The 26,573-nt window shown below is 35.9% G+C and overlaps 1 protein-coding gene across 2 annotated transcripts in view; it reads left to right on the top strand.

Moving 5' to 3' along the window:
- Positions 1 to 26,573, top strand: part of RST1 (ARM repeat superfamily protein) — a 334,110-nt gene that overhangs the window by 37,602 nt on the left and 269,935 nt on the right. For both annotated transcript variants that reach the window (XM_089823823.1, XM_089823825.1), the window contains exon 9: positions 23,079 to 23,154. In XM_089823823.1, the coding sequence (XP_089679949.1) occupies positions 23,079 to 23,154 (76 nt within the window). The remainder of the gene's footprint in view (positions 1 to 23,078; positions 23,155 to 26,573) is intronic.

Here is a 26,573-nt window from a genome sequence, read left to right as displayed (position 1 = left end):
ATTTTAAGTCAATTAGAAATTCAAATTTCAAAATTCAAATAAATTTATTTTCAAAACTTGAAAAGTTAAAAGTTTACTTGCAACAACATAACTTGCTGCATTATCCGTCACCACCTGGATCACATTTTGTTCTCCCACCTCTGCTATGACTTCCTCAATAGCCTCACATAAGTATGTGACATTTTTTACATGTGCGAAAGCATCAATGGATTTGATGAACATGGTATATCCTACAAGTAACAAAACAACGAATTAGAATATTAAAATTAAATGGATCATCAACAAATTAGCATTCAACAAATCAAAATTTACAATTATGTATGTAGGAAAGTAGAATGATCAATTACCTCCACAGGATACAAGAAAATTGAGGAGTGTTCTATTCCTCCTATTTGTCCAACCATCAGTCATGATGGTGCAACCCTTTGCAATCCACTCCTTTCGGTTCTCCTCGAGCTCAGCCCTCATGTCCTCTACCATCTCATCCAAGAGGTATCCGCTCAACTCAGCCTCAGTTGGGGCTTTAAACCCCGGACTACAAATAGCAACTGCATCTATCATGTTCTGCCAATAAGGAGCCCTGTCACAAATAAAAATTTAGATGTCAAAGACTCAAATTATAAAACAAGTAAATATAATTAAAGTTTTACTTTTACTTTTAATTTTAACTTTAAAGAAAACAACGAAAAAAGAATCAATTACCTGGTTGCAATAAATGGAATGTTGCACAAGTACCAAAATTTGCATATCTCCTTTCTGGCAGCATCATGAATCTCCTTGTTCAAACCCATGCCCTCAAGCGTGGGTTGGGAACCAGGAGTAGTGCGGGGCACAAAGTAACTATCCATTCTGTTTTTTCGCACTCTAGGCTGCAATAGGTTGGTGTGGGACTCTATCTCAGTATGTGACCGACTAGCACTAGCACGAGCAAAAGAACTAGGATAAAAAGGAGGCCTAGAAGAACCCTCTCCAACACAACCTACAGATGCAGAAGCTGATGCAGATGCAGATGTGGATGTGGATGCGGCTACGGATGCGGATGTGGGAACATGGGAGCCAATACCCCTTAACCCTTCAAGTTGCATTTTCCTATTGGCTTTGTCTTTTTCAATTTTTTCTAATGCCATTAAGCAAGTGCGTTTTGCCTTAGGAGTTTGGTGAGTGCAAATTGTAACATCGTGTCCAGGTATAGCAGCAATGTGGTATTTCAATCTATAAATATCCCCAGAAGTTATTTTTTCTTTACAAAAAATACATTTTGTTTGATATTTGGTTCTTCCAGGAAACTCTTCGTTATATTTCCAACATTCATCTTTTCTACCCATTGCGAATTTGCGAAAAATGAAAGCAAAGGCTGCTGCAATAAAAATTTATATGTAAAATATCAAAGTTTGAAGCTAATAAAAGCTACAAAACAACAAACTCTAGTTTGCAACTTAGTAAAAATAAAGAACATTCAAGATCTAAACTAAAAATCTTGAAAACTATAAAAATTTAACAAAAAATGTATAATACACTAACATGCAAAAAAAAAAAGAGCACTTACCTCTTGCAAATGAGTTGAGGAGTGTTGAGATTGGCTCCTTAATGCTCCCAATGCAATTGATGGCCTCCCCAAATGGATTGCTGATCTCTTTTGTGCTCTTTCTTCTTGCCGGTTAGAAACCTATGGCTTTTCTTTTCTCATCTTCTCTCTCACTTTTCCTCTCTTCTACTCATGTTAAACAAATAGAAGGCCCTTTAGGGTTATAACAAAGAGAATAGGTCAAAAACAAAGTAAAAAAACAAGCAATTTTTTTAAATTTTACGAGTCTATACTTTATTGGCCGTGGGCGATTCATGCCGATTTTTTCAGGCGATTCATGCGATTTTTTGGATGAATCTCTTGAATCGCCAATTCAGGCGATTCACCTTATGAAATCGGCAATGGCAATTTCCGACTCCAAAAAAATTGCCATTGCTCAATCTAATCGCTGAATCGCCGATTCAGGCGATTTTATGGCGATTCTCGTTACTCTGATTTTATTAGAGGACATATGCAATATATCATATATCTTTGTGTCTTTGAATATATTCATTTGAAATATTGTTGATCCTGTGTCATTTCGATTATCTCTGATAAACTCCTCCATTCATGAATTTGTGTTAGCGTATGCAAGGAGAACTTTGAGTTTCGTGTATTACACAGTTTGAAATAGATTATTTTAACCTTCCGCCAGCTAGGTTTCACGAGATTTCTGTTTCCAAAATATTTCTTCTTTTGATAGGATATATTGATGTTTGGCTAATAACACTCTTTCTTTATAATAACTGTCAGCTTTCATACCTTCCTTGATTACTACTTTCTTTAGGTCTTTGAGTTCTTGTTCTATATTTCTCTTAAATTTTTTAACCAAACGTTTCTTTATTCCACTTTATAATTTTATGTTGATCCATAAACATTAGTCAATATAAAAGTTAGATTGGAATTAATAATTTTAACTCTCCTTGATACCCAATTATTATGTTTGGCTAGAGGTTTGAAGGAGACTTTCCTAGGATTCCAAATTATCGCTAAGCCTCCTAACACTCCAAAAGACTCTACCCATACTGCCTGCCATACTACTAGTTTTTTCCCAAATTTGTTTGCTTCTCCTGTACTTAGTTTAGTTTCTTGAACTAAAATTATATCTGAGTTAAAAAAGTTTTAGATATCTTTTAATTAATCTTTGTTTGTTAGTTTCATTCCAAGTTGTGAGTTTCATTGGGCATTGGGAAGGAACTTCCCCTTCCCTACATGAAATAATTCAGTCAACTTAGCTTGATTTTCATCATTTCCAGGCTTGCATCTAAGTTCCACAAGTGATTTTCTGCCCCTTCTCATCTGATTTTTGATCACCCTTGCATTTGCCAACCCATCTTTTATTGCAGCCAAGCCAAGTATACATGCTGGACTAGCCTTCTGTGTAGCAATAAGAACATCTTCCTCCAGGATCTCCTCATCTTCCACTTCCTCCCTCAGAGCTTTTTCGATTAGTCTATTGAAGGTTTATGTCTTCTGTATCATTATCCGAGTCTTCTTCATTCCTCACGTCCTCGTTAGTATGTCTTGGTGGTTGGTATTGTTATCTTCTAACCCTGTGTAGTGATGGCCATTTTCTGTTTGAATTCCTGATCCATTCTCCATTATCTTGTCTCCCTCCTTGTAGCTTCTGATTTTGTTATACATAATAGAATTTCTTTGTAGCCGCTCTACTAAGATTTGTTCAGGTAGCTCTAAATTTGCATCTTCCTTCCTTAAAAACATATTTGGATCCTTATCTATCTATTCATCTTCATCTGGAATGGAGGTATTCTTATTTAGATCGCTGTCTTCTACTAGGAATTGGTAGTTCGCAGATGAGTTTTGCCGAGCCTTCAAAAATGATTTCCTGTTTTTCTTTTTTGATCTTTTTGTCCCTTCAACCTTTCCAAGTTCAACGGTTTCAGTCTGCTTTCCAAATGTCCTTGTAGATGTGGCTCTGCATGATCCAAAATCTGTGTTGACCTAAGTTAACTTGTCTGTCCTAGAAGTTTTTTCCCTGTTGTTGGTGAAATTTAGAGTGTAATTTTATTCCTTATCTGAATCTGAAAGTTCCCTTCCTTCTTCCTTATCATACTGTATAAAGTCCTGGTTGGGTTGAAATGAGTTCATCAGAATCTTATCCATCTCTATATCTCTTGGATTTATCATCCCTGTAGTTTCTGCTATTCTTATGTTTGAATTGATTTTCCCAGTTCCTTCATTTTGTAGATCAACGTTGTAATGCTGCACATCTATTTCTGTTTCTGAGTTAATATTGGAGGGATCCATCATTATGTGATCCAAACTTGATTCTGTGGTGTTAGGCTGATTTTCTGATTGCAAGTGATCATTGTGAGTGATTTGTTGAATTGTTAATTGATCACTTATATCATTATGTATTAAAATGATATCCTTAATCAGATTACTCTAATTTCTTATATTCCCTTTGATCTCTTCGATGAACATGTTCTGTTTACATAATTTACATTGATCCAATTTAATAATTTATTGATGGTCTTTTCCAAATTATTGCAATCTTTCTCAAAGCCTGAATCTTTAGCTGAATTAATTATATTAATACCCTCCTCAATTGTGATTGTTAGTTGTCCCCTCTCTTCTTTCTCTGTACTGAAAAATGGAAAATTTGCTCCACGGTTCTGCTCTAATGCTTCCTCCACAATCTCCCCTTCTTCTATTTCCATATTTGGAATGCAAATAATACTGACCATTCTGGGTTTTGGTCCACTTTCCTTGCTTATTTCTAAGATTCCCATAGATTTGATATTCTGTAGAGTCGGTTGCTTCCCTGAATGATCTTCCCAATCCACACAGCGCTTAGTTGCTAGGGGAAATAGCTTAGAAAGGTTTGAAGTTCTGTGAGCGTACGCAATACAATCTAGATTGTAATCATCCCTAGATTTAGAGTCAAAAAGGTCTATGTTGTGGATATGACCACTAAATCTTGTGATATGTAGATTATAAACTGATATATTAGTGATGACTTTGATTGGTTTGAATACCTGAGTATCTGACCTAATTTTTACTAAGATCTCGACTTCATTGGATCTCTTAGAGAAAGACTCAAATCCTTAGAATTTCCCTATTGAGTTGCCATGCATTTTAATATTTGAGTCTGTGCTAATTCAACTCGAAAGGGCTTAATTGCTATCCATGTTGGGAGGCATAACTGCTTAACATTATCTTCACAGAAATTCGGGATTCATTTAATAAAATTAACGCTATATTCTTTGTAAAAACATAAATGTCCATCAACTATTTCATCTCTAATTGCTCTATTTTACATTGAAGAAATAACAAAGAATCATATAGGTTGGGGATACTTACCTGTTATTCGCAAGCCGTTCTAAGCCAATTTGCCGTGTTTGATAACTTTGCTCTAGGGCCATTCTAGAAGGCAAAGAGGCCGTGTGCTTTGTTAAGTTTGTAGCTTCAGTTGGATGGATTCGATCATGAGATACATTGTTGATGGTAAATCATCATTTAGACAAATATTCTTTTATATATAATATTATATATATATTATATTATATATTATATTATATTATATATATAATATATATTATAGACATATATATGGCTATTTATATTATTATTATCTAATGATGATTAACCAAAGAGACATGTCTCCTCTCATATTTATAAATCTTCAAATCTGCATTTGGAACACACCAATAACAATGACAGTGTTATTGCTTTTGTAGAAAACGATCCTAGAGACGTCAACACGCTTTACATTCAAACTAATGGTCTTCATTGTGTGCATTACTAATGATTAAAATGTCTTCATTGGATTTATGATTATTATTTGCCTGCTTATCTTCTTTGCCCTCTATATTAATATTTCCAGTTGAGTATCCATTAGGTTGTGTCGTAGCTTTATCATCCTCAATGGATTTTGCATTCTTTGGTGCTTGAGAGTCTCAGATGTTGTAAGACTTTGTCCATTCCTAGGTAGGGTTTTATGATTCTTATTATTGCTAGTTTGCTTGCCTAATGGAATCTTGTTGGCTTCCGAAACGCTATATGGCTGGTTGAAAGGGGATAGTTTATTAGATGTAGCAATGGGTATTGTCCTTGTTCAATGCTACTTGTTAGTTGTCGTTTTCCATTAGTGAAATAGGATTGATTAACATATTTTGTAACTTGTAATAGCACTTCTAGATATTTTATGTGTTTTCCAAGTTACTATATGAATGAATATATATGTGATATAAAGAGGCATGCCTCTTAAAGAGACATGTCTCTATAATATATTAACTTACATTAGTTATAGTTATAACACAATTAATATACCCTCAATATGTTATAATGATTATATATATATATATATATATATATATATAAGACATATATATATATCACTCTTAATATAAGTTAATTATTCCATATATAATATTTGTCATGTATTATATATCTCATAAAATAATTTACCCAATAGAATTATAACATTAACACTCCCTCTTAATGAAGAAGGATAAAACACATAGATATTACACCATAGGTAATATTTCAAAAATAATACATATAGAAAATCTTTGATCAAAAGATTTCTAGTATATGATATCATATAGTATTAGCCTATTAGAATATCAACATATGATATTCACCAATTACTATTTGATATCATATTAGGTAACATGAGCATTGGCCTATTAGAATATCAATCAAATGATATTCACCAAGTACTCTGAGTAATGGCCTATCAGAACATCAACTAAATGATATTTACCAAGTACTCAATGTGGTAATGGCCTATCAGAATATCAAGGCAAGATATACACCAAGTATCTAAAATATATGTATACAAACAACTTGTAGATAGTTAAATTGATAACATCTAACGCCTAGTTGTTGATTTATAAGATAAAACCTTTCATGATTTATTTCAACATTTACACAAAATGTATATCATGATATAAGTTATTGTAAGGTCGTCACCTTTCAATAACTTCTCCTAATACAAGTGATAATCATTTAGAAGTCATCACTTTTTCATGATGTACACAGGGGACAGACTCATACATGTATGACATCAAAAGTTCACATGAAGTCTCCATGAATACTGTCATGTGGTGTTGTCACAACATTCACCATATAACATATCAAAGAATAAGGTTTCTCCCTCCTAGTTTGATATCAACTTTTCTGACCTCTTAGCACAAGGTTCTCTTCGATGAAGTGTTAGACTTCCTTTGAATCTGTTATCATCCTTCTAACCTTTTGGTAGCAAGTCATGTCATGCTTCCCTAGTTCAATGAGTATCTTGATAGCATAAAGCCTTCCAATCTACATACATGAGACTTTATCCCATGAATCATAGTCCTTTAGCTGTTATAATTTCTGACTAGTGTTGAATCCATCAACAAGGTCTACTCCTTTTGAACCAAGATCATCAAAAGTATGATTGAAGCATTTTTATTTTCTGCTCCCTCTCTTTCACCAAGGTTGCCTTTAATGAACTGTTAGACTCCCTCTCATAATGTCAATCATCAAGGATATTCGCTTGAAGAAACTCACATTATCCAACCTAGTCATCAGATGATTAATGAATCCTAAATCACAGCTTCTTTGGAGCTACTATCATAAGATTGAGTCTGCACAATATTTGGTAGCATGCCTAATGTTCCAATCTTCTTTCCTGCATGAACATTCTTAGGGACAAAGGAAAATATTAAGGCAAATGACTCTTTATAGCAAATATAGAAGTACAAATAAGAGAGGGACTACAATGAGTATATAAGTGTAATATTAAAAGATGAGAAATACTTATCTGCACATGAAGGTCCATAAACATTTGAGAATGAAACATCTCTTCTCTAAATATGGTTCAAGTGTGAATGGAACATTGTTTATTATTTCCTCCTACAATGTAAAATTCCCATCTTTATATTGTTCGAACAATTTAAGCATGACGTGAAATATGACAAACTTCTTACATTCATTCTCATGAGAGTTCATAAATGTGAGGTGCACACACAATGATCAACACTTTAGAATCAATGATCAGCCATGTATTACTGAGCTCTTTTGTTTCAACTTTCAAATTATAGCTTATAATTTAAACATGGCATTTTCGTGCATGTAGTTGTGTCCCACAATTTTGTTTAATGCCAATTATTTCAAATGGCTTCGTTGTATAGGATAGGATCCATTGAAGCTTACCTTTATTTTGAGTTCTTGCTTGGTTTTAATGCTAAGCCTTCATCATGAACCTAAATAAGACTCCATTCAGAGGGATCTTTATAACATTTGTCTCTTGTCAAATCTTCATCATATTCATTATTGCAACTGCATAGTCATTACTTCTGACTCCAGTTGGTTTATGATGTCCCGGATATCTAATGAGTAGCTAGATCATAAAATCAAGTTGTTTAATCCAAGTCCAATTCATTCCAAAATGAAACTCTAAGTTACCGATTCGGATGTGGATTCCGAAGCAGATTCCGGAAGCGGATACGAGATGCGGGGATTTTTTTTTTGGATGTGGATGCGTGAGGAAACGTATATATATATATATATATTATAATATATGCAAAGAAATGCAAGAAATATCAAATATACTTATATATGCAAAGAAATGCAAGAAATGCAAGAAATATACAAAAATAAATCATTTGATAATATGATTGAATCTATGATACTTAACCCTTTATCTAAATTCAAGATATTTCAAAATTCATATGATATATCAATATCAATATGTACTTGTCCAACGTTAGCGTTTAGTCTTAATTTTTAAACAATAAGTTCAAATAGGTCATGTTCAAGATTCCAACAAAATAAAAGCATAGTTAATGATTGAAGTCTAAAGATTCAATCAATCAAAGTCTGGCTTTGAATCATAGGGATTCGCAAGAAAATCCACATTCTCATCATCATCTCCAACTGCTGAAAGATTATTTGAACCAAGCATGGTTCCACTTATGCTAGATGCACCACGTGCCATGTTATCATCATCACTGTCTCCAACCGTAATAAGATCATGAAGTGTTGCATCCAAATTTGCACACTCAGGGGTTACATCCCAAAGCTTTGTTGCCCCTTCCTTGTAATGATCATTCTTACATGACGAAAGACGCAAGTTGGTGTGGACAAAGACCAAGTCCTCAGCTTTCTTAGAGCCCAACTGGTTGCTCTTCACTGAATGGATAAAGGAGTATGTACTCCAATTCCTTTCAGCAGTAGAAGAACTAGCAACCTATATAGTTGTCACAAAACATACAAATGAAAAGCAAATTAATTTTAAAGAATGTGTGAAACACTAAATTCTAAAATGCAAGTGTAAACATAAAAGTTTAAAACAAATTTACAAAAAAAAATAAAAAACTTACTTGTGATAGGACCTTGATTGCAAGAGATTGAAGATGCTTGAAAGGTTGACCATACATGTACCACCATGTGATAGCTCCCATTCTATTTTGGTCCTTTAGTGCAAATGGAGAATGCCTTAACCCCGAAGCAAACAACCCAAATTCTTCCCTCACTTTTTCATGCATTTCTTCCAATGGGAAGAATCTTGTAAGAGCTTTGTGGCACCCCTCAGCAACCTCCTCATTTGCAAATGGTGCAACTCTACCTGGCATACCAACTACCTCCTCACTATAGTACCTAGGAGATAAGGCATATGCAAGAAGGTGCAATGGGGTAGTCATCTTATTCCAGCGATGGTGGATAATTGCTTGTACTTGGGTGCATAAGGCTTCACATTGTGTGGGGTTACTCTCATGTGCTTGTATAGAATGTTTTACCTTCTCAACCATGGTGTCCATGCCATCATACACATCCCCCAAGCAAGGTGTATCTGTATCAGCAAAACGGAGCATAGTCATGATGGGCTTGGTGAAATCCAATACATATGCCACATTAGCCCACAAACTCTCACTCAAGATCAAATCCCTTATCCTTTGTGCTCTTTTTGAATTTAAGATCTTCCATACACACCATTGATTATCGATGACCATTTGGCCCAATGCATCTTTTACCTTGAGGAGTCGTCTCATAACAATTGTATGAGATGCAAAACGGGTCTCAACAACCTAAGCAAGTTAACAATACGTCAATTGACAATATAATTATAAATTTTAATTTTTAACTAAATTACAAAACCATGAAACTTAGTAATTTAAAAAAATTAATTTACCTTCAGCAACTCCAATTTGTAGTATGTTCTAAAAATGGATTGTGATATGTGGTGGTTGGTCACAAACATCTGTATGTCCTCCCTCTCTTTATATATTTTCTTCACCCAATCTACTTCAGAGCCAGTCCTCTGCATGATCAAGTTAAGGGAGTGAACAGTGCATGGGGTCCAAAAAATATGCTCATACCGACTCTCAACTAAAGCACCTGCACCCTTGCAATTTTTGGCATTGTCTGTCACCACCTGTACCACATTCTCACTACCCACCATCTCGATGGCCTCGATAAGAATTCTAGAAATGAATACGGAATCCTTCACTTGCCCCTCACAATCAATAGCCCTCAAAAACATTACCCCTTTGGAGGAAATTGCAATCACATTAATCAGTGGCCGGTTTCTTGTATCCTTCCAACCATCTGACACAATAGTTAGACTTGAAGTTTTCCAAGATTTTCTGATTGGTTGAAGGTCTTTCTCTATTTGTGCCTTCTCTTGTTGCAATAGAGTTATATGCACCTTTTCATACCTTGGGCTTGTGTAGTCAGCTGGTGATTCTTTGATTGCTGCCACCATTTCCTTCCAATATGGCGATCTCACCAAGTTGAAAGGAAGCCCATTCGCATAGAGGCAACGTGCAATAGCTTCATCAGTGCGGTCTCTTGCCTCCATTTTAAATGCGGTGTGAAATGGGCCTCTTTTGCGGGTTGAAATTTGCACTTCTTCCTCATCCTCTTCTAGCACAGGTACTTGCAAGAATGGGTGTTGGGAGGATGCAATTGGTTCAATGGGTGTTTGTAGCTTGCTCTTTGAGGAAGGACCTTGATAGTAGCTTTTTTTTTGATCTATTGATCAATGCATCAACAGCTTCTTGTTCTCTTACAAATGAAAGTATTTCCACACTAGTCATCCCAGTACCATTTTTGCCTTTGCACATTCCAAATCCAGCAGGGCCCATAAAACGAAGCTTCACTCGGGAATATGAGCTATTGAAAGGTTTTCCTTTGTTACTTTGACAATAATTGCACTTCCAATAGTATGAGCCACCTCCTAAAACTTGTGATATTCGTGTTGTATGTCTCCACAAAGGAGAACCTACATCAATTTTGAAATTATCAGTCCCTTCCCCTCCTTGGCCCCCCATTGAACTTTGACTAGCACTACCACTGGTATGCATTCTTGCCTAGTTTTTTGCAACCTATTTTATAAGAAAATAAATAAATTTTAATTAGTTCCTAACAACTATGAACATCAATGATCATGCATACAAGTGGAAAGAAGTGAGAAAAACTACTTAAATAGATACCTAAAGTTGCTTCTACATATCTTTCAAAAAAAAAAAAATTGAAAAAAAACTTAAAAAAAATCTTCAAGAACTTGAAAAAAATCATCAAAAACTCAAAAAAATTCATCTAAATACTCAAGAAAAGGATTGATCACTTACCTTGAATGGAAAAAACTTATGAGAAAGCTATCTCTCCCTCTTCGATCGATCCTCTTCGAAAATGCTAAACTTAGCTTCACAATGAAGGAGTAATTGTAGGTGCAAACAAAGTTCTAAAATGACTCTTGTGAATGCTTTTATATTGACTTCTAGGGTCGTTTTAGGGTTTCATAGTGAAAAAACACTTTAAAAATGCTTTCCATCACATGTCTTAATGCAAGTTTAAGTGAAAAAATATTATTTTTTATTGTTTTTATGGGCTTAGTCGGCGTTGGGCCCGCGGATGTGCTCGGATGCCCTGCGGTGCTGGTCGGAAGCCAGTTGTAGGCAACTAGATGCGCGGGGAAGCTGAGTATCAGCTTCCATGCACATCCGGCTGGCTTCTGGCCAACACCCGCAGTGCATTTGGGCGCATCCGGCATCCGTCTGCCTCGAATGCGGAAGCCACCCCTGATGCCCACGAATCGGTATCTGAGATGAAACTTGTTATTTCATATTCCATCTGATAATAGATGATCTTTAATTTTGCACCCCTTGGCCCAAAGACATCACACAATCTCTAATTTCTTACATTTCTTAAGTGTTACTGTATGTCGAGAGAAACAAGATGTTGTGCCAACATTCATGATATTAACCACAAACCAATATAACAGCTTTCGTCAACAAAGATAATTTTCACAATAGCCATAATAAGTTTGACTTGAGAAAACATAATTATTATCAGTCATGGCTTTTATATAGACTCCATATTCGTGGCACCTGCCCTGAACTTCACTTGGTATTCGTAATCTATATCAGTTGACATCTGTGATTTAATTCTTCTGTATCGAGGTACTAAAAACTGTCTATATGAACCATAAATGCCTTCATGCTATGAAACAAAGTTCGTGGAGTTCAACTTCACAAACACTGATTGCAATCATTTGAAGGTCCTCGAATCTCCCTAAATAAATAATTTTTTCTTGCAATTTTATTTTCATAAGCTTGCGTCAATATTTATATTTAGATTGAATTTATAAGTCCATAGTTGATACACAAGAGTGATTCACAGATTATTACAACAATCATTGGAGATGAAATGATTTGCATATACTGTCCTTTTCATAGTCACAGCATGCCTTTTCTTTCTCCTTAATCATTGTTTCAATGGTAATATTTATTGTCTAGTGTTATCTGATATTACTGTCGATAGATGGTGTCAGACAATAAGGGGTCAGACCAATCAAGATAGTTCCCTTTTAAATGTCATTTGCTCATATATCGCCTTAGGTTTCTTCCAAGTTCACCAATCATTTTCTTTTCCCTATGTCAAACAATGTTAGAACCTCCGATACATATCTAATAGAAAAGACTTGCTCAAACTATGGTTAGCAATTATGTGTACCCCTTTTTTGGCATACAATTGCCTTCTTCATCACATCATTCATCTCAATGCTAACAAATGAAGCCACATCCTTAGAAAATAGAGAAGCTGCAGCATTATACATGGTTGTCTAAAGACTACTCTGATTTAAGACATCTTTCAGCAATGGAGAGCTCTCAATAGGCAAGCTCTTTCAAGATCCTAAATCGTAAGAAATATACCCACATCTAGTGGAGTGAGAAGATAAGGACCAAACTAGAATAAGCAATGTCCATGCAAAAACTGAATCTTCTAATACTTGGTTCTTGGAATGAAGATAGCACTCAACCGTAGTTGCAACATGATGCCTCCTAAGTCACATACAAGTTCTAAGCCGAGTAATAAGTATACGATGTCCTATCCTTCACCAAGATTAATGGAGCTATCCTCGTCTGCTATTACTCTTGTGCACTCAATTTACTTGGCTTAAATTCGTAACTCGGATTTCAACGAGAGCCCATGCCAATATTAATTGAACTTGATAATTCCTATAGTAAAAATTGTCTTCTAAAAGAAAATTTGCAATAGAAATTCCAGACTAGAATCCTCTCCACTTCTTCTCCATCTCATGACGACACAGGAATTATGATCACGACCACAAATTTGGCGGTAATGGTGGCAATCAAATATTGTGAACTTGGGAATTAAATTAGTAGCAAGCCTTGCAACTATGATCAGGCATTCAAAAGTCCCATGAGATCTTAGATGGATTGGCACTTGGTAGTATCCATGCTCTCACTCTCTCGACAAAGTCTAATAGGGTAGTTCCACAAATGACTGCAAAAAAAAAATCTTTTATTATTCTTCATATCCATTTCCTATTTTCAAAGAGAATATGATCCATACATCGTTCAATCTTAGGCCCTGCTCTTTTGATTCGAGATGATATTCCTCTCGTCCCAAATACACTTATTTCCACTTTGCCTAAACAGACCCTCACTCGACTTCAAAAAATTGGGCGAATATTGAATCGATGGAGTGAATGCATGAACCCTTGTCTCTTGATCTAAGCAGAAAATATGGTTTATCTCTTATGCAAAGGTAAGAACATGCACAATAGGGAGGGAGTAGTTTAATGACTCATTACACAGATAGAACCCCTTATGCGACTTCCGAATGACTCCTTATGTGACTAGTGTATTCAAAACAACACACGCACCTTTTGTATTCAGATCTATATGGACTGATTCTTCTTTCTGTGCTCACACCTTACACTAAGTTTGATATTCAAAATATCAACTAGGCTCGTAAACATTGCTCTAATACCATGTTAGTGAAATAGGATCGATTAATATATTTTGTAACTTGTAATAGCACTTCTGGATATTTTGTGTTTTCCAAGTTACTATACGAATGAATATATATGTGATATAAAGAAGCATGCCTCTTAAAGAGACATGTCTCTTTAATATATTAACTTACATTAGTTATAACACTATTAATATACCCTCAATATATTATAATGATTATATATATATATATATATATCACTCTTAATATAAGTTAAATATTCCATATATAATATTTGTCATATATTATATTTCTCATAAATATAATATAATTTATCCGACAGAATTATACCATTAATAATTTGCTATCTCAATAGTTGTCCCTAACTGTTGAAGGTTTAGGGTTTCTGATTTGATTACCGTTTTTTACTTTGTGATGAGCATAAACAAGCTTTCGCTGATCGTGAGGTTGATGGATCTAATGTGGAGCCAAAATCATTGATTCTCCATATTAATTACTCACAAAATTACCCGTTGCATACTTGGTCTTCTTGCAAAGGGTTGTTTGTTTTTCAATGCTAACAACTGATTTTGTTTTTGGATCTTCACATTTCCTAGTTACTCTAGAGGAGGTGGTTTTGGAAGTAAAATTTTTGGAAAGGTCGCTTAGAATCTCAAATTTGTTTGTAGTGGGTAACGCTTGAATCCTGCGAGAGTATTTTGTTCTACTGTAGAAAGATGCTTGATCTCCAATCACATGCGAATTCACCAATTTCGAGAGTAGAGTCATTTTTCAGGGATGTTATGCAAGAATGTAAAAATGACAAATGCTATATTGAATATCAAAGAAATATTGAAAAAGTTTGGGATGGAAAATTATAGTCCAATCAACACTCCCATGATTATAGGATGCAAGCTTAGCAAAAATGATGAATCCCTTGATATAAATCAAGTTGAATACAAATCTATGATGGAAGTTTGTTGTACCTAACAGCTACAAGATCTGACATCTTACAAAGTTGTAGTTGTAACCCATTTTCAAGCTATGCCAAAAGAATCTCATGTTTTATCAGTCAATATTATTTAAATACCTAAAAGATAGATCTTGGTTTATGGTATCGAAGAGGAAAAGACTTATCATGCACAACTTATACAGATGCAGATTTGGGAGGCAATATTGATGATAGGAGAAGTAAATGCAGAGGAGCATTCTTCCTTGGTAATAGTCTAGTATCATGCTTAAGCAAGAAACAAGGATCAATAACTTTATCTTCCGTAGAATCCAAGTACGTTGCAATAGTAGCAAGTTGTACACAAGTACTTTAGATAAAGTGAACTCTAAGAGATATCAAGATAGAATTTGAGCATCCTATTTTCTATCATTTCTGATGATGCAAGTGCAATAACGTATTAAAGAATCGAGTCATGCGCTCCAAAACAAAACATATATCAATCAAATACCACTTCCTAGGAGAACAAGTACTTGAGAAGCAAGTCAAGTTAGAGTATATTAGTACAAAGGAGCAAATAGTGGATATCTTCACAAAACCCCTTCCAAAGGAGACTTTTGAGTACCTAAGGGGGAAATGGGAAGATATCCAAACAACCATTATAAAATGCACTAAGGTGCTACATATTTATAGAGCTCAACACAAGTGGATAGAGCCCATGGTTTCCAAAACCATATCCAATACCAAAGAGGTATGTGGTGTCAACTTGCTAAACCAATGACACGTTGCACATCAAAACTTCCAAAATATCTCAACCATAATGGTCACTATTCCATATGCAACACCTACCTCACACTACTTGTCAATAATTAACTCCACCATAAATATAAACTGCCAAATATTAACTCTCCATGACTCTTCCACCGAACTAGTAACTACCATAATCATTACATAGATTCAACATAGCAACTTATGACACCAACTCCTTAACTTTAGGACTTCTAAAATGGGCTACAGGAAATAAATAATATAAATTACTTGTTTGGACTCAAAGGTTGAGACACCTTTATCTTAGCATTCTCCCACTTCTCGAAGACCTGTCAAGAGTCAAGAACTCTGTCACCTACTTAGGGCCCCAAGGCCCATAGAGAACCAACACATCATCTAAACTTCTCAGTGCTCATTGGCTTTGTCAATGCATTTGCAACATTATCCAAATTACCAACCTTTTCCAAATTCACCTTTCCTTCTTCCACCATATTGCAAACAAAATGATACTATACATCAATGTGCTTTGTTCTGGCTTGTAAAGTAGCATTCTTTGCTAAACATATAGCACTTTGGCTCTTATGACAAATAGTAATTTGTCTTGCATCAAAATCAATATCAGAACACAATCTCTTAAGCCAAATGACCTCTTTAGAAGCATGAGTAGCTTCCATATACCCTGCTTCCGTAGTGGACAAAGCAGCTACAGCCTGCCGCTTAGTTATCCAACTAATTGCACCACCAAACATCGTGAAAACATATCCACTGGTGGATCTTTTGCTGTCAATGTCACTTGACCTATCTGAATCCACTTATCTATGAATGGAAATAAAATGTCAAGATACAATAGGATTACCATGAAAACATAAGCAATACTTAGACGTGCCCCTTAGATGCTAGAATACTCTCTTAATTGCATCCCAATGCACCCTTCCAGGATTAGCCATATATCAACTAAGGACTCCCATTGCTTGGGCAATGTCTGGCTTGTACAAACCATAGCATACATCAAGCTGCCAACAACACTTGCATAAGGTACTCTAGACATGTCCTCCATCTCAGTAGGAGATTTTGGACAATCCTCCATATAAAGCTTCCTTCCTTGTATTACGCGAACAACTCATTGCCTAGAAGTTGTCATGCTGAATTTCTTCAACAGAGTTAACATACTTCCTCTGGCTCATCCAAAGCTTTCTGCTAGCTCTATCTCTAATGATCTCAATTCAAAGAATATATCAGCTACACCTAGATCTTTAATTTCAAATTGTGCTGCTAACTGAGACTTCAGATCTGAAATCATTCTTTTACCATTCCCAATAAACAACATACCATCCACATATAGGACTATGATAAGAATGTGACAATTTTCAGATTTATAGTATACACAATGTTTAGATTTAGATCTTAGAAATCCCAAGGACAAACATAGGTGTCAAACTTTTGATACCACATTCTAGGAGTCTGCTTCAAACCATACAAAGACTTCTTCAACTTACAAACAATATTTTTTGTACCTTTTCCAACGAAATGCATTGGCTGCAACATGTAAATTTCCTCCTCCAAATCATCATGAAGGAATGCTGTCTTCACATCCATTTGCTCAACTTCAAAATCATAATCTGCACAATCGGATGGATGTCAACTTTGCTATAGGAGAGAGTATTTCACCATAATCAATTCCCTCCACCTGTGAATACCTCTTCGCAACCAACTGTGCTTTATACTTCTCAACACTGCCCTCTGGATCCAATTTGCTTCTTAAACACCCATTTACATCCAACAGGTTTACGTCCTTCAGGCAAAGGTACTAGATCCCATGTAGCATTCTTCTTCAATGCTTCGATCTCTTCATTCATGGCTTCCATCCAGGAATCTGCATTATTCATACCCATAGCCTCTCTAACAGTCCTAGGCTCATTAGTGTCAATCAAAGCAAATATACAATTGGAATCCAACAAAGAATATCCAAACCTTTTAGGTGAATAACCATATCCATCAGGTCGCTTCCTATCATGAGTACACCTCAAAGTTTGAGGTTGAGGTTCTTGGTCTTCTTCAAAACTTTTAGAGCTACTTAAGGTCTCCTCATTATCAGGTCCATTAGGAGCTCATAGTTCTTCCTCCTTAGGGGTACAAGGAATATGAACTACTTCTTTTTTCTGTTTCTCTTCCTTCTCTGGTTGCAAATCAACTGTGGAAGGTTTCAACTCACGAAATATCACACTTCTATTGTAGAGCACCTTCTCTGCAACTGGATCCCAAAGCTTGTAACCTTTCACACCGACACCATAGCCAATGAAGATACACTTGATTGCCTTGTTCTCCAATTTTGATCTTTTCTCATTTGTGACATGAGCACATGCCTCACAACCAAAGACTCTGCGATGTCTCAATGAGGGCTTCTTGCCAAACCAAGCCTCCATGGGTGTCTTCTCAACAAGTGCTGAAGTAGGAGATCTGTTAAATAAATAATATGCAGTGGCTACAACTTCAGCCTAGAACTTTTGTACAAGCCCAACACTACTCAACATACTCCTAGCCCTCTCCATCGACATTCTATTAATCTTCTCTGCAACTCCATTTTGTTGTGGAGTGTATGGAGTTGTCTTATGTCTCTAAATTCCATGATCCTTACAGAACTTGTCAAATTCTGCTGAATAGAACTCACCACCATTGTTAGTTCTCAAACACTTAAATTTTCTACCAGTCTAATTTTCAACCAAGGACTTAAATTCCTTAAACCGACTAAAAACTTCAGATTTACTTCTGAGGAAATACACAAATGTCCTACTATAATCATCTACGAATAAGACAAAGTACATAGATCTAGATACCAAAGGAACATTAACTCGACCAAACACATCCAAATGAATATAATCCAAAACCCCAGAAGACTTATGAGAACTAGAATAAACAGAAACACAGTGTTGTTTACCATAAACAAAATGCTCATAGAAGTCAAACTCCATATTACAATCATCAAGGCCTTCAACAAGGCTCTTATTTTTTAGAGCTCTAAGACCGTTCTCACCAATGTGACCATGCCTTTGGAGCTTGTCTTCTCAACTGGGAGCTTCATCTCCAAAGCTTTTGCACCCTTAGGTACTCAGAAAGCACGACCATTAGATGTAGAAACAACATTCTTCTTTTCTTGATCTGATGGTGAGGATGAAGAATCCAAAGCCCTTTTCTTGGACTTCACAAAAGCACTATTGCACTGAATTGTGCATGCATCTAGCCTATACAAGATGTCAATCCTAACAGCCTTAGCAAGCACCATAAAGCCTCTTGTCATCTTGCATCCACTACTCGAGAAAACAACTTGCACACCCGCATCACCAAGCTTGCTGATTGAAAGTAGGTTTTGTGCCCAACCAGGGGTATGTAGTACACTATCAATCCCCTTCACTCTGCCATTAGGGAATCTGATCTTGACTCTACCATGACCAACAATATTCAGGTGTGAATAATCACCTGGAGACACCTTCCCACCATCAAACTCTTCATACTTTGAAAATCAATCTCTGTGAGATATCATGTGGAAAGAAGCACTTGAATCTATCAACCACACATCTTTTGATGCATGTGTTGCCAAGGCTGCGACAAAAGGATCTACATCATTATGAGAGGATTTTTTAGAGTCAAAATCAGAGCAATTCTTTTTCCTTCCTTTTTCTTCTCCTTGCACTCTTTTTGGAGATGACCAGGTTTGCCACAATTCCAACATTTCGCCTTGGACATTTTACCAAGAGATCTGGATCTCCCAAGAGACATGACTTTTCCCTTCTTGTCCTTCTTGCCTTTCTCTAGTATTCTACCATGAGCAACTAGGGCCTCCTTAGCCATCTCAAAAGATTTTCTTCGTATATTGTGCTTCCAATAGCCATAACCAGGTGTTCCCATTAGTTTGGCAAAGAACATAACATAAGCATGCATTTATCTTGATCATCAATCTTATCACCAACAAAATTCATCTCGCCAACTAGCATCTTAAATGCTTTCAAGTGATCCGCAACTGAGCCTTCTTCCTCCATCCTCAGAGAATACAACTTCTTTCTCAGGAACAACTTATTTACCAAGGATTTACCCTGATAAATATTGCCAAGCTTCTTCCAAAGATCAGCTGCAGTCTTCTCTTTGTGGACATTCAGGAGCACTGAATCAGCCAAACAGAGTCTTATCAAACCCTTGGCTTTTCAATCCATCTTATCCCAATCATTTTGTGATGTAGTTTGAGGTTTCGTTGAAGGGACCACATCCCATAGATCTCTATCTACAAGCATGTCCTCCATTTTGAGTTTCCACAACTCAAATTTGCTGTCATTAAATTTATCCATCTCTAGTCTGCTGGATGTGCTTGCCATATCTAATCTACAATAAGATTATGAAAAAACTCCTTTACAAAAATCCCACTAAAACTAGATCAGCACAAAAAACCCGTCTACCCAACAACAATAACAAAGTTGACCAAGTTCTGATACCAATTGAAAGGAAACCAAAGTGTGGAAACGTTTCCAAATGCTAAATCTAATAGGAGAGATGATGCTGAAAAAATCTTACAAACCCTTAAGCTATTGCAAACTAGATAAACACATGTGCAAATAGATTTCAGCAAATAAACTCACAACACAAGATATACGTGGGAAAACCCTTGCGGGAAAAAACCTACCCTTCAAAAGCCACTCGATTGTATTATCAGCAACAACTACAGTTACAATACAATCCTTGAGCCAATGCTCATCAAGAGAAATTACAGCAGTAGAGAGAAATTACAGCAGTAGAGAATTCTAGAGAATATCTGGCACATAAACGTTCCTTAGAAGATATCCAAACAACCATTACAAAATGCACTAAGGGGCTACATATTTATAGAGCTCAACACAAGTGGATAGAGCCCATGGTTTCCAAAACCATCTCCAGTACCAAAGTGGTATGTGTTGTCAACTTGCTAAACCAATGACACATTGCACGTAGAAACTTCCAGAATATCTCAACCATAACGATCACCATTCCATATGCAACACCTACCTCACACCACTTGTCAATAGTTAACTCCACCATAAATATAAACTGCCAAATATTAACTCTCCATGACTCTCCCACCGAATTAGTAACTATCATAATCATTACATAGATTCAACATAGCAACTTATGACTCTAGCTCCTTAACTTTAGGACTTTTGAAATGGTCTACAGGAAATAAATAAAATAAATAACATGTTTGGATTCAAAGGTTGAGACACCTTTTTCCTAACAATTTTACCAACATTCTGACCTGCTTCTCCAAGAGATGCGTCTGTTAACATGGTAAAGGATTATGGTTACAAGAACATGTTTTTGGCATATGCAGCATAAATGCTCATTTCTATGCAGATTGCTAAAGAACTTGATGTACAATTTTTTTTCTGAGAAGAATTCAAGATGAATTCTTTAAGTGAGTTTCTCCATTTTCGTTTTTTGTACTTGCAAATTTAGGTACCTGGCAATATGGAAAAGTAATTACTTTTCCAAGCTTTATTACTAACTTGAAAATTCACCCGTCCAAGAGATTTGTTACAACCTAAATTATGGTTTCTAAGTTATTGTAATGTCGCTTTCTAAGATGACAGACATTTGTTCATGGATTGCCCTACTACTGGAGTTTCCATGGGCCAATAGAGTGTGGAGAGGACTCATATAGGGCATATAGACCTAGACATGAGCTTTTTAGGCTGGTCTGGGCAGTCAACAACAGGTTTCTAAAATTTAGGATGGATCTCTAATTTTAGGGGACTCATTGGGAGTTGTCTAGGAGGCTTCCAGAGACCACTGGGGACATTCTGGAGACATTGGACGCATCTCTTAATTTTTAGGAAGAACTCCCACTTCAGTGACACACTTTGAAGATGCACACAGTAGAGGAGATTCATTAGTACTAAATTTCAGAGTGACAGACTCAATCTCCTACTTTTTAGGAGGCAGTTCCTTGATTGTAGGAGGAGATTCCTACCTTTTAGGAGTTTGTGACATTTTCTAGAGTTGAGGTTCTATGAGATCACCCCCTGGTCTCAATTTCAGGAGATTTGGGTGTGTTACCTATTTTTTAAGAGTGTCCCTAGATTTGAGGGTGAGATTGCTAGTTGGCCCAGGTTGTCTAGCACCAGTCACAGGCATGTGACACTTAGTTTCATGTTTTGGAGGTGTTTGGGTTGCTCTTTGGCTACCTGGGAAATATTTTAATATATTTAAATATTCTCCTAAGTTTGCATTTTAATAATTTAAATAAGGCCAAGTGTTTAGCCATTTTGGAGTAATAAGGAGTTTTCTGGCTCCATCTGGATCGATTTGCCTATGTGTGATAGCTCGTTGGCAAGAGCTCAGTCTCTATTATTTGATTATCACTTAGTGTGACTTATTTGATGCTTGGAGCTATTTGACATTAATAAAGTAATGATTTCTTTCTATTTGGACTACTTTATTGAGGAAAATAATGTTATAGTATAAAGTTCAAATGAGTTCCACTTTAGGGTTATTTTAGGGTTCAAATTGTCTTGGAGAGGGGATATAAGGAGAAGGCAACCTAAACGTGAGTATCTTATATGATTTTGTCAACCCATTTTGGACATCGTTGCTCTGGAAGAGCATTTCTCACCTAGGACGCAAACCCTAGTGCTGAAAGCAGATTTGTTGGGATGTAGCCCTCAACAAGATCAGATTCGAAGTTCTTATGCATATAGTTCGATCAAGGCAGAGGATCAATTTCTAGTATTGCAATCACACTTTGTAGGCAGTGGAATTTTAGGGAAGGCGGCCACTTTGGTTCAGCTTGGTGTTTCCTTATAGAAGCTCACCTGAGGAATTCTGGGGTGTTTATTTGCAATAGATTGAAGTTGTTTTATTGCAGCAGTTTGGGCTTTATCATTTGAACTTGTTTGACTATAGCTGGTTCCCATCTTCGACTAGCGTCAACCTTGTTTGAAGTACATTTGTATTGGTACTATCTAAAATAAATCACTTTGTTGGTATGGTTTTAGAATCATTTCCAGATTAGTATGTATTGCTGCATATGATTTCTATCACTTCTATTTTATCAGTTACTGTTATTTAATCATTGTAATACCTATATTCTGGAAAATGCAAAAAGAAGCAACATTCTTCTGCAACTTCTGTCTAGCTCTATAAGATCAAAGAAAAATCTACTGGAAAATATAATTTATATAATTAAACATTATAGCAGCAGTAGAGCAAATATCCTTTTGGAATATTTCAGTTATGTACATGATTGTCATGTTATGCTTACAAAAACTTATTGTAACTTTAAAATGTTGACTACTCAAGCTTAAAAATAGCCCTCTCCTATGCAATCAGTATTGTCAGTATAATAAGTGTATGTTTAATAGAGGTTGAGCTTTTGCTGTCTTCAACAATTACTTGAAAGATTCAATGATGCAGATTGTGTATCTTGAAACCATTCAAACTGTATTCTTAACTTACATCATTATGTTTTTGTAGTGAAGGGAGAACTTTCTAGAGGATTAGTTAGATCATTATTTATGAATATTGGCACATAATATTTTTAACATAACTTGAGTAATGTGTTGTCAGGGAACTTCGTGCAACAGCTTTGCGTTTACTTTGTAAAACTTGGGAGTCTAGTGATCATGTTTTTGTGCATCTACAGGTAATGAAATAGTGATTTTTTTAGTTCTTTGCAATTCACATCTTTAGTGATCATGTTTTTGTGCATATAAATGTGATGAAATGTCTATTTCTCTACAACTCACATCTATGCAGTGAAACTTGATGTGTTGTAGATGCAAGTACTATTATCTTTTTCCCCCTTCTGAATTTGCACATTTCGTTTAGTTTTATGCTTATTTAGAAGATGTAAATTGATTTTTATTAATCAACATGCTTGAAGATGCTAGCTTAAATCATAATACTTCCCAAACTTCTTTGTTAGGATTAACAAGACAAAAATAACAATTACATTCAAATATAACCATTATCTGAAAATAATAAATCGCACAGAAGAGAGCACAAGATAGAGATCTAACGTGGTTCACCCAATCCTTGGGCCACGTCCACCAACTAACGAGTCCAATATTTTCATTATCCACTGATTACATCCACAATACCTTACAGCTCAATACCGCCACAAGAACCTACAATCTCATCATACATTATGAAATCCCTAACCCTAAGCCATTTTATACAAAATTTTTGCCGCTTACAAAATTAGGGCTAGAATAAGTCGTACGATAGAAAAATAGAAGTTGACACCATTTACAATAACAAAGTCAGTTGAGCCTTCTGGTCGCTGCCCCCAAAAACCCTGCGAGGGCATTGCCCCACGACTCCACCTTGTATTGCAAGGGGCGTTGCCTCTTGACCCCGTCATGGGGGTGTTGTGCCCAAAACCCCATAGTAAATTTTGGGGGGAAAGTGCGCCGAATAAAATGGGGAAAAATTAACCTCCGAGTATGATTAGGCTCCACATCACAACAATCTCCCACTTGGAGACTGATCAAACTCCACAACAATAACCTCACACTTGGAGATTGATCATATTACCACTAAACCTATAGCTCTCACTATAATGTTAAACCACCCGGACTACGCTGTTCTTCTATTCTATTTAGTCTAGAAGACCAACCGAAGCTGAAGAGGAGTTCAACTTCTCCCTTGTTACATATTTGCTTGATTATCGTTTGTATGTATCTTCTCCAACTTTAACTATCTATCATCCAAAACTGATTGAATGAAATGCTACTACAATTGTATGTGTTTGGCCTTTGAATGTATAGTAGAATTCTTCGCAAGATGAATAACACTTTGAGTATTTGTAAACAAATAATTGTCCATCTGAGGGTGCCCCAACTGTTCCATGAAGAATTGAAGCCATATCATCTCCTTGACTGCCTCTGTAGCAACAACATACTTTGCCTTTGTAGTGGATAATGCATTTAACTTCTACAACTGAGAAATCCAACTCACTGCCGTAACACCAAGAGTAAAAACATATCCTGTAATACTCTGCCTGGTATCTAGATCCCTTGCCAAATCCGAGTCAAAATAGCCTTGTAAATCAATAGTAGAGCCCCCAAAATGTAAACATTTATTAGATGTTACTCTCAAATACCTGATAATCCATTTGACTGCATTCCAATGCTCAATCCTAGGATGACTCATATACCTGCTAACTACTCCAACTACATGTGCAATATTTGGCCTAGTACATACCATGACATACATTAAGCTCCCTACAATTGAAGCATAAAGTACTTTGGACATCTTATCCTCCTTTTCTTGTGTCTTTGGACACATCTCCTTAGTCAATTTCAAATGATCGGGCAAAGGTGTGTTGACAGATTTGGCATTCTCCATAGAGAAACATTGCAACATCTTCTCAATATAATCAACTTGAGATAATGTCAGTTTTCTGTTCTTCCTATGTCTACAAATTTTTATACCAAGGATTTGTTTTTCTGCCCCCAAATCTTTTATAGCGAATGAATGTGCTAATTGTTGTTTCAACCCCTTTATGTGATCCGTGTTAGACCCAACTACAAGCATATCATAAACATATAAACATGAAATAATGCACCAAGGGCTCTACTCTAGAACCCTGCAATGGGCATTGCCCCTTGACCCCCGTAGTAAAATCTAGGGGGAAACCACGCAGAATAAAGGTGGGAAAAACTATCCTTTGAGTCTGATTATGCTCAACGTTATCTTTTTCCCCTTTCTAAATTTGCACATTTCATTTAGTTTTATGCTTATTTAGAAGATGTAAATTGGTTTTTATTAATCAACATGCTTGAAGATGCTAGCTTAAATCATAATACTTCCCAATTTTCTTTGTTTTTCATATCTTAGACTGTTCGTGAAGAATTTACATACTAGGAATGGAAGATAAGATTAAGATAAATTTTAATTAAGTCCAAGATAAGATTCTAAGAATGATTATCCAAATGCTTGTGGATGATCTTAAGGATTCTTTAACACAAGGCATTGAGGTGATTTTTGCGAGAGGATCTCCACAATGCAAACCTCTTTTAGAATGGAAAATGGTAGGGGAGGAACTGTTTACAATCACATAAAAAGTAGAGATGCAAGAAGCTATGACCTATTGAATCTAACTAACATTAAAACTAAAGGTGCTTAAGGTCAAGATTTACCTTGGAAACCTTAGAAAGATCAAAATTCACGAACATGGAACTTTTTCTTTTAGCATGCATAAAGTGAATAACTTTATTGATAATAAAGATATCATTTACGGTTTGATGTCCTTGAACAAAGCCCATCCTAATCTAGGAAATGATAAAGAAACAAACTGATTTAATTGCATAGGAATAGCTATGGAAAATTTCTTATGGATTATATGCCAAAGAGATTTGGTTCTGATATCAGAAAAAAATCAAAATGTGACCTTTCTTAGGAAGCAGGGGAAGAAAGCAATCATTAAGAGATTTTAACTTTTGTTTTGATTAATGTAGCTCTTTGCAAGCCTCCAACCTGCCATCTTTGACAAAAACCTTGGAAGATTGAAAAAAACCCTATAGGAATTCTATTTGGACCAATGGTTTTATTGTTTTTTATGATAAAGATTATTTGCTCTGGCTCTTTCATTGAAATAATGCCATTAGGAAATCTGTTATCATGAAGGTGATGTATTTAGAAATAAAGTTCAAATGATGCATATATTAGCAATAAAGAAATCAAAAGGGTGATGAATAGCTGTAAAATTGAATGTGCTAAGTAGTTTCCCCATGGCGATGTTTCCTTGCGCTTTGCATCATGACCTTGTGGCTTCACGACTATGCTTTTCTTCTTTGCTGTTTTCATTGTCTTACTTCTTCGTTGTTAGGTTTTCATGATAATCTTTGGTTTACTGGTTTATTGGTTCACGAGTTAGGATTTCACGATGATGGTACTGGTTAGATTTTGACAATAAAGGATCACAACGAATGTTCTAGTTTTGTTTCCCAACAGTTAGTTTGTTCCTTCTTACTCTATGTGATCTCTCGTTACTTTGTCTCCAGGGTCCATGGTCTTTGGTTTCTGTCAATTAGAAATTGGCTTTATGGTTGTGTTGCC

This window comes from Cupressus sempervirens, chromosome 1 (genome assembly GCF_028749045.1).
Source record: "Cupressus sempervirens isolate cs-2001-9-10 chromosome 1, ASM2874904v1, whole genome shotgun sequence".
In the NCBI taxonomy this organism is placed as follows: Eukaryota; Viridiplantae; Streptophyta; class Pinopsida; order Cupressales; family Cupressaceae; genus Cupressus; species Cupressus sempervirens.
This window is presented reverse-complemented; position numbering and strand designations above follow the sequence as displayed.